This window comes from Callorhinus ursinus, unplaced genomic scaffold, assembly GCF_003265705.2.
Source record: "Callorhinus ursinus isolate GAN/ISIS: 27379988/994484 unplaced genomic scaffold, GSC_fseal_2.0 scaffold15, whole genome shotgun sequence".
Lineage (NCBI taxonomy): Eukaryota > Metazoa > Chordata > Mammalia > Carnivora > Otariidae > Callorhinus > Callorhinus ursinus.
In genome coordinates, this window is record NW_027397077.1 from 1,035,815 (window position 1) to 1,045,134 (window position 9,320).

The window sequence follows — 9,320 nt, forward strand, 5'->3', positions numbered from 1 at the left end:
ACTCCCCACTGAGCAGGGAGCCCAATGTGGGGCTCCATCCCAGGACCCTGGGATCATGACCTGAGCTGAAGGCAGATACTTAACCGACTGAGCCACCCAGGCACCCTGAGTGGGGGTTTTAACTATGGTTTGGTTTGCAAGGTCATTGCATCGGGCCTAACCCAAGCTTTCCCCCGTCACCATGCAAAGCAGGCTGTCACCAGTAGGGGATTAGAGAAACTGAGTATGATGTATGGAAACCCTCATCAAATAGACAGTGATTGGGGTCACATTTTAAGGGTCATGATGTGCAAGACTGGGCAGAAGAACAGTGAATGGAGCCTCCATCCCCCCCCCCAAACCATAAGCAGCAGCGTTGGGATAAAGGAAGAATGGACTATTAAAGCAGCAGGTTAAATCACTAACAGGTAAAGCCACCTTGGCCGGGTGGACGAAAGGATTGTTGCAGGCTTAATGCATTTGAATGACCAACCAACCACCCCATCTACCAGTCTGGGGACCCCTGCCAAAGCACCCAATTCCAAAAAGGTATTGGAGTCTCCGAAGATAACGACTGCCCTGACTCTCACGGTGGATCAATGCGCTGGGCTGCTGAGGACACCAAGCCCCATCCCGCCTGGGAGGGGCATTATCTACTGGAATTTACAATGGGATGTCCCACCGCGATGGGTGAGTTACTTCACCCCCTGGGTGAGGGGTATCTACTCGATCTCCACCGGGATCCTGTTGTCCTGCTGTTAAGCCAGTTCTGTAGAAACCCACTATACCTGGAATGGAACATGCACCACAGAGAGAGGGGAGAAGACAGGGATCCTGAGCACGTCCTGCCCCTAGTCCCATTTCCTCACACCTGACAGCACTGCCTCCCCAGCCACCAGGTCTGGTCCGATACGCACAACCCGGCCAGGTTCCTAAAGCTGCAGCCACATTGACAAGACTTCCCCATACAAGTTTCTACTACGTATCTGTCTTTTTGGCCTTAGACTTCTGCTGCCCCTGGGGTGTCCTGTTGCAGGATGGGCACCTGAGGGAAATACCTTTCTACAGGGGGCCCACTTGTGTGCCTGGCAAAGGAATTAATCCACAGTGGTGGGTATGCAGGCAGCCACCCCTCTTTAACTTGTCAGGATTGCTGTGGTGGACGCCACTCCTCCAGGGAGAGGAGCAGAAGGCACTGAAGCAGTACATTAAGGAAGCATAAGCTAGGACAGGTGCTTTTAATTCAGCTGATATTACCAATACTGATCCAGAACTCTGGCCTGTGGCACATCTCTCAATAACATTGGGCATTGGGTATTCTTTCTGTTGATTGAATGAAACAGGCAGCCCATCCGAAGGGTCCCAAAAATATCACTCTCAGAGCCTTAGGTGGCATCACTCAGATTCGGGATGGGTTCATGTGGCTTACCCTGGCTTATAGACAGTTGAGCACTCATGTACCTCAATGTGGGGAACAGAAACAACAACAACAACAACAACAACACTCTGAACAGAACCAACCCAAGTACACCAGGGATATGGGATGGACATCACTGTGACATAAATCCAAATGGGACCCAATGATTGTGTGGCTCAAATCTTTGGCTTGGTTTCCACCTGGGTGGTTGGGCCACCACACCCTGGGGTCTCCCAGAAATCTGCTCCACAGTAACAAAAGTTGCCAATCTCCCTCTCCTCAAGGCCAGATGGGCACATTGTTTTCCACTGGTATGATCACTTGGTCGCCATGTTTGTCCCGTCCATTGGCCTGGAGGAAGTTATAGCTCACATGGATGCCCTTACTAAGTTCACCCAGTAAAGCCTTAAACGATAGCCAAAGAAGCCTGTCCTAGTAAACCCTGAAATGTCCCTAATGAGAAAAGCTGTCCGCCAAATTAGGACAGACTTGGACATTATGACTGTCTTGCAAGGAGGCACCCATGCCATTATCCAAGCAGAATGTTGTGTGTTCACATCTGATGAGTCTGCTAATGTATCATCTTTATTAAAGCACATGAGGACACGTGTGAATGCCCTGAGTGATCCCACCCCCGGCCTAAGGGACTTAATAAATGAGTGGTTTGGATCATGGGAATCCTGGTGGAAAAAAATGGTTACTTTTTTGGGAGTCATTATTTCAGTCTGTGTTTTATCTCGCATGTGCTTAGATTGCTGCTGTGGTATCTGCCTCCAATGCAGCCAGACAGCCACCAAGCAAGCCACCTCCATGCTAATTGCAACCCCTTCTCATTATTGGGTCATCCTTTCCAGGACGTTTGTTTCTTTTTTTCTTTTTTTCAGATTTTATTTATTTGTCAGAGAGAGAGCGCGAGAGCGCAAGCAGAGCAGAGCAGCAGGCAGAGGGAGAACCAGGCTCCCTGCTGAGCAAGGAGTCCAATGCCGGACTGATCCCAGGACCCTGGGATCATGACTCAAGCAGAAGGCAGATGCTTAACCAACTGAGCCAGGCAGGCATCCCAGGATGTTTGTTTCTTATGGGCATTGACATTTGAATGTCATATATTTTTCACATGTCACTAAGTACTCTTTTTTTTTTTTTTTAAAGATTTTATTTATTTATTTGGCAGAGAGATACAGAGAGAGAACAAGTAGGCAGAGAGGCAGGCAGAGGGAGAGGGAGAAGCAGGCTCCCCGCCAAGCAGGGCGCCCGATGCGGGGTTCGATCCCAGGACCCTGGGATTATGACCTGAGCCGAAGGCAGCTGCTTAACCGACTGAGCCACCCAGGCGCCCCATCACTAAGTACTCTTTTGATTTTTCCCCCCCTTCAATCATTTACACATATGAAAACCATTTTTAGCTCACAGGTCGTATAAGAGCTAGAAGTGCGCCAACCCATGATATTGCAGAAAATGGAGAAATATAGAAGAGGAGATAATACTGTTCCCTAATTTTCCATATTTTCCCCTGAGGGGTGTAAAAGCACCCATATTAAGTACTTTATATATCATTGAAAAAAACTAATTGTGTCTGGGAATGAGGGAGCAGGCAGTTAGACCCGAGCTGGAGGCAAGGGCGGCGATAAATAGGTCACACATTAGAAGCCTGGGGGCTCTCTTTGTGGCCTTGTGGCAGCGGGCTAGTCGACCAAGAACCACAGATGCAGAACCTGTGGTCGCCTCTCCAATCTGTACCCCAGGGTGACTGCCTAGGTTCATTATAATATAATATATTTACACTGTGGTTTCGACCCCCACACCTCATGCCCCTCTGCGGGGGAAGATGGCCACGACACTCCCGGCAAGACCTGGGAGAACCAAAAACTCCCCCTCCCAACCGGCAGGCGGAGTCCCTTAGATGACTGGAAACCTCAGTAGCCGACCACCGTAGCTATGTTCATAAACATCATAGGAAAAGACACCCCTATAGCCTCAGGTCAGTTGCCATCTCTGGGCCTGCCCGCTCTCCCACCTCCAGAGTGTGCGGTTTTTCATGAACTGCTTTGCGCTTGCTACCTTCCTTTCTGGCTGTCTTTACTCAAGCGCGGATCCTCGGGTAAATCTTCCGTGGGGAATCCAAGAACCGAGACTCCATTCACACAACGCAGAGTCTCCCACCGGTAACATGAACAAGTCCTCAAGTTACACAAGATTTCATGGCTCATGGCGGCCCGTATTTTTTGTTATTTAAACTAATCGCTGCATAACCCATGAAAGTTTCAGCTTAGGATGACTTCTAGAATTGCGCTTTTTCACATTTCTCCCCGAGAAGTCCATGCGTGTCCCTGGAGAGGCTGATGCCGCAAGGGATTCTGGGGAGCGTAGTTCTGGTTTAGGGCAAGCCCAGACTTCTGGCGCAGAGATGGGATATCGGGAAATAGCCGGGGCTGAGACAGTAGCGACACAATTTTCCGCAAACGTCGCTCACGGGCGCGCCTGCGCGACGCACGGGGGCGTGGCCTCCCTTTCCCACACGATTGGCCAGCTGTCTTCCGGGCACGCGCAGACGGCCCTTTTGACACCCCCCCCCCCCCGCCTTCCCTACGGTGTCTGGGATTTGTAGTTCCGACTCCTACCCTAACTCAGCCGCGGGTCGGCGGTTTGGAGTTCCGAAGCCGTCCCCGACTTCGGCTCTTGGCTGGGAGGATGGATCTAGGACCCGGGACCGACACGGCCCCGCTGACTGGCCTGGCCTGGTCGTCGGCCTCGGCGCCTCCGCCGCGGGGATTCAGTGCGGTGAGCGACGTCGGGGGCCCGGGGATTAGTGGGGGCAGAGGCGGCCGAGTCGGGGAAGGAGCCCGGTCCTGACTCGGGTCCACGCCGTAGATCTCCTGCACTGTGGAAGGGGCGCCCGCCAGCTTCGGCAAGAGCTTCGCGCAGAAGTCTGGCTATTTTTTGTGCCTCAGTTCTTTGGGCAGCCTAGAGGTAAGGGGCGCACTCCTTCGGCCTCCCCGGGGTCCGCCCACTCCCCCGTCCTTTCGCGGGGCCCTGCGCCAGGCGCGCTGTCCCCGCTGCAGCGTGACTGTCGCTGTGTCCTCCCCTTCCTCCCCCTCAGAATCCGCAGGAGAATGTGGTGGCCGATATCCAGGTCCTGGTTGACAAGAGCCCCCTCCCACCGGGCTATTCCCCGGTCTGCGACCCCCTGGACTCCAGTGAGGCCCGCGTCGGAGGTTGGGGGTGGGGTAGGGGGCCGCGTTGGGGTCTCTGTGGGTAGGACCAGGGAGGGGTGGAGGGACGACAGGTGCTTGTTTTCCGAGCCTCGACCGCCCACTCGATGCACTGGGTGATGACCGGATTGGCTGTGGAGTCTAGCCCTGTTCTGGGGCGGGGCCACATGCCCTGCCCTGCATAAGAATGTGACATTGGCACAGCCTCTGACCTAGAGTAAGAGTTGTAACCTGTTTTATTACTGTTCCTGCTACATCTTACACCGTAGCCAAGCCGAACCACCGGCCATTTCCAAGCCTTTTCCTTTCCAGGCTTTTGCACACACTGTTTCCTCTGCCTGGAGCACCCTTCCGCGACCCTTCCGGCTAGCTAATGCTTGGTTTTCCTTCAGGTCTCTGCTTAGCTCTCCCCAGCCCTCTCCTCCGGCTCCTATAGCCCTGGTGCTGCCCTCCCAGCCCTGACCGCTGGCTTTCCAACCACCTGGCTCCCCCTGCCTTTCACTGTGACTTGTCGTGTGTATTTGACTCTCAGGGTGTATCTGTTGATATTGGAGTTGGCAAACTTTTTCTGTACAGGTCCAGATAGTAAATAGTTTAGGCTTTGCAGGCCAGATAGTGTCATTGCCCACCCCCCTTGGCCAGTCCTTTAAAAACATGAAAACCATTCTTAGCTCATAAGCCCTGCAAGAGCAGATTTTGGACGTCTTTTGGCAATGGGCCGGAGTCGGCTGATCTCTGGATTAGAGGACTAAGGAAAAGTGAGGTTTGCGGGGCCAGGATGGGCATTCAGTTCTGTCTGATTCCACAGATGCCCACCCTTGCTGTAGGTGCCCACAGTCACCCCACGAATGCCTCTCCATGTCACCAAAGATAAGCCTGCCCCAGCGGCTCCTAAAGGCTACATGAAGTCCCCTCCTCTGGCTCTACCATTCTTGATTTAACCGTTGACCGAAAGCTGTCCAGGGAGCTGCCTTAAACAGCGCCCTGACCAGCATCATCCTGGAGCCATCTTTCGGCCCCTTTCGCTGCTTCTTCCCTCTTCTCACTCCTTTGCCCCCCCCCCTCCCTCCAGAGGCCTCTGTGTCCAAGAAGAAGCGCATGTGTGTGAAGCTGGTGCCCCTGGGGGCTGCAGACATGGCCGTGTTCGATGTCCGGCTGAGCGGGAAGACCAAGACAGTGCCTGGATACCTGCGAGCAGGGTAGGGCCACCCCCAGCCTCTGGCCTCCTTTGCCCTCCAGCTCCCATATCTGCCCTGCTGACCCTCAGGGACTGTCCTGAGTGCCTTCTGTCACTTCCCTGTGCCTCAATTTCCACAGGTTAAAAACAGGGCTAATTTTATCAGTCTTATAAGGTTCTTGTGAGGAGTGAGTTGATGAGTCTGAAGCGCACAGTTCTGTGATCGGACCGAGCAATATTAATTCGGATGTTGCTCAGGGCAAGGGCTAAGGTAGAAGGCAAATCCCTCAAAGGGCTGGGGTCCTCCTCTTGGGCCAGGACCCCTCCCTACTTCTCTCTCCTTCTAGGGACATGGGGGGCTTTGCCATTTGGTGCAAGAAGGCCAAGGCCCCAAGGCCGGTGCCCAAGCCCCGAGCTCTCAGCCAGGACATGCGGGGCCTCTCCCTGGACCCACTTGCCCAGCCCAGGTGAGTGCTCAGGCTTGGCAGTGGGGCAGCCGTGGGGGGAATTAGGCCTGACCTGTGCTGTCCTGCCTCCACCAGCAAGGGTGGCTTTCCAGAGCGGACCCTGTCCAGGTTAGGCTCTCGGGCGTCTACTCTGCGGAGGAACGACTCCATCTATGAGGCCTCCAACCTTTACGGCATCTCAGGTGAGTGCTGAGCAAGAAACTGAGGCACTGGGGTGGGGCAAGACTGGCTCAAGGTGGGATAGGCAGGAAGCGGTGGGGCCAGGGTTGGAACCAGGCCTGGGCCTCCCCAGTATTTGCAAAGACGGGGGAGAGCCTGGGGTTTGGGGCTGGGCCTCTCTGGTTGGGGTGGACTGCAGGCAGGCCGCAAGCTCCCTGTGTCTCAGCCCCTACCCTTACCTGCTTTCCTCAGCCATGGATGGTGTTCCCTTCACACTGCACCCCCGGTTCGAGGGCAAGAGCTGTGGCCCCCTGGTGAGTCTCTGCTGAGGGAGCCTGGGTCTGCCCCTGCCAGTTGCCTTCCTAGGGGTCAGGATGCAGAGGGTCATCCGTGTACCCAGTGCCCCAGCACAGAGGCCCATGTTCCTGGGTTGGAGGAGGCCGGAAGCTGGAGGGTCTTAGTCCCAGAATGGGGAATCGGGAGGAACAACTAGATGCTGGTGGTAGGAGGCTGTGGCAGGAAGGATGAGGGGATGTTCAGGCAAATATTGGGGGAGGCCCTCCTTGAGGATGAGGGAATGGAGTTCCAGGTTAGGGTCCCCACCCAAGACTGACCTGCCTCTGCCCACCAGGCCTTCTCCACCTTCGCCGATCTGACCATCAAGTCGCTGGCAGATATTGAGGAGGAGGTGGGTGTGGGGCCCAGGATGGGGTGCTGGGGGGCCCCCACCTTCCCGCTACCCCAGTCTCCCCCAGCCATACCCCATCTCCCAAGGGCTGGAGCTCGCTAAGTCCCTAATTGTCTTCACCCGCTCACCATTCCTCAGGCACCGCTGTGGCCCCTCACTCACCTTGTGTTCTCCTTGCCCCCAACACTGCCCCCCAGTATAACTACGGCTTCGTGGTGGAGAAGACTGCAGCTGCACGCCTACCCCCCAGCGTCTCGTAGCTCTTGGTCAGCTCCAGGGAAGAGCCCCCTGCCTGACAGCCCCGACACCCCGGGACTGGCAGCAACCCCACCCTGCAGCATCTTGGGAACCTTGGCGGTGCAGGGCGTTCTACAGCCTCAGTCACCCAACAGAGCCACAGCCCTGGTGAAGGAGCCAGACCGACCGGTCTGCTTGGTGTTGGGGTCTCTCGCCCCCGGGGCCCTGCAGGGCAGGGGTGGGGGCTGGATGGAAACCAGTGCCTTCAAATCATTTGTGTCAAAACTCTTTGGTGCCCGGAGGCCACGCAGGCGTCCTCCTGGCAATAAACACCACCCTTTGCCCACTGTCTGGAGTCCTGATCCTTGCTGCGGGTCCTCTGTGGCTCGAGGTCTTTGCCACGCACAGCCAGCACGAGACGGGGGACAGATGCCCACCTGGTAAGCGAAATCGGGGAGGGGGGCAGCACTGCTGCCCGCCCCCCAGAATACTCCGCAGAGGGGGAGATGGGCTCAGTGAGTGACTGGGTGGGCTTGTAGATCACAGAGAAGACCCGGTCTGCCCCTCCGCCACTGCTCGTAGCAGGAATAATAGTTTCAGTTACGTTTAGATCGTGGGGAGGGGATCAAATCCCTAGCACCTGATGCGCAGTATCTCATTTGGTGTTCCCACACCCCGCTACGAAGCCCTGGTTTTGCGCATCTTACAGATAGGGAAACTGAGGCAGGGGCAGCTAAGATCACAGCTGAGATGTTCTTTTTTTCTTTTTTTCTTTTTTTATTTTATTTTATTTTTTTTAAAGATTTTATTTATTTATTTGAGAGAGAGAGAATGAGAGATAGAGAGCACGAGAGGGAAGAGGGTCAGAGGGAGGAGCAGACTCCCCGCTGAGCAGGGAGCCCGACGTGGGACTCGATCCCGGGACTCCAGGATCATGACCCGAGCCGAAGGCAGTCGCTCAACCAACTGAGCCACCCAGGCGCCCGAGATGTTCTTTTTTTAAAGATTGTATTTATTTGAGGGAGAGAGAGCGAGCATGAGCAGGGGGAGGGGCAGAGGGACAAGCACACTTCCCTCTGAGCACGGAGCTGGATTCAGCTGGATGATCCCAGGACCCTGAGATCATGACCTAAGCCGAAGGCAAAAGAAGCTTAACCAGCCGAGCCACCCAGGCGCTCCCACAGCTGAGATTTGAATCCAGAGCCTGCTCTCTTCACCTTCAAGCTGTTCTATGTGTCTTTTTTCTCTGCTCTGTGATGGATACAGTCAATTCTCATTATTCACTGTCCTTAGGTTCTATAACGTTGCAGTGAAAACTGAGTCAGGGAATACTGGATTCCACAGCAAATACAGAAGTAGGCTCCTGCAAGGCTTTGGTGACATTTTTCTCAAGCAATCAATCCGTGACCTTGTTTTGTGTGTGTTTTAAGACACCTTGTTTAATACATACTGCTGATTGGTTAACATTGAACTTCTGACCATCTGAGCTATAACTCATGCCTGAGCAAACCTCATCTAACACACATTTTCTCCAGGGGCACATTCCAGCCTTCTTGCATTCAGGGAGAGGCAACACTAAGCACTATGCTTGGAGACCTTTTTTTTTTTTTTTTTTTAAATTTTCTTTAGAGAGAGAGAGCAAGTGAGAGAGACAGCACCAGTGGGGAGAGGGGCAGAGGGAGAGGGAGAAGCAGGCGTCCCGCTGAGCAGGGTGCCCGATGCGGGGCTCGATCCCAGGCCCCTGGGACCATGACCTGAGCCGAAGGCAGAGCCACCCAGGTGCCCCTGCAGACATTTTTATTTTTATTTTTTTATTTTTATTTTTTTCCTGCAGACATTTTTAAATAGCAAAATTGCAAACGAAAAGCACAAAAATGTGAAAACGTGCCGCTAGATAGACCATAAAAAGGCCACCTCTTCACAGTCCAAGCTGAAGCAAGATGGCGGAGCGTCACCACGTCCCACCTCAAATGAAGACCGTGTGCTT

General features: G+C 54.2%; 1 protein-coding gene and 1 long non-coding RNA gene across 3 annotated transcripts; both read left to right on the plus strand.

Annotated features, from left to right (window-relative positions):
• Window positions 1–310: 310 nt before the first annotated feature.
• Window positions 311–2,384, plus strand: LOC141374181 (uncharacterized). Its single transcript, XR_012380842.1, has 3 exons — window positions 311–407; window positions 529–669; window positions 2,281–2,384. It is a non-coding gene; the product is annotated as an uncharacterized lncRNA (long non-coding RNA).
• A 1,600-nt stretch (window positions 2,385–3,984) lies between these two features.
• Window positions 3,985–7,680, plus strand: MVB12A (multivesicular body subunit 12A). Of its 2 annotated transcripts, XM_025885551.2 has the most exons (9): window positions 3,988–4,174; window positions 4,265–4,363; window positions 4,494–4,590; window positions 5,678–5,804; window positions 6,130–6,249; window positions 6,325–6,431; window positions 6,661–6,722; window positions 7,040–7,096; window positions 7,294–7,680. In XM_025885551.2, the coding sequence occupies exons 1-9, from the start codon at window positions 4,085–4,087 to the stop codon at window positions 7,354–7,356; spliced, it is 822 nt and encodes a 273-aa protein (XP_025741336.1). In that variant the 5' UTR covers window positions 3,988–4,084; the 3' UTR covers window positions 7,357–7,680. The 2 variants fall into 2 exon arrangements, 1 of the variants encoding a protein (XP_025741336.1); XR_012380840.1 differs by lacking the exons at window positions 7,040–7,096; window positions 7,294–7,680 and having other exon boundaries at window positions 3,985–4,174; window positions 6,101–6,431; window positions 6,661–6,723.
• Window positions 7,681–9,320: the final 1,640 nt, after the last annotated feature.

Coding starts and splice junctions, on each gene's coding strand:
- MVB12A (XM_025885551.2), top strand. CDS start 4,085: ATGGATCTAGGACCCGGGACCGACACGGCCCCGCTGACTGGCCTGGCC. Junction 4,175..4,264: donor CGCCGCGGGGATTCAGTGCG/GTGAGCGACGTC, acceptor TCCACGCCGTAG/ATCTCCTGCACTGTGGAAGG. Junction 6,250..6,324: donor GACCCACTTGCCCAGCCCAG/GTGAGTGCTCAG, acceptor TGCCTCCACCAG/CAAGGGTGGCTTTCCAGAGC.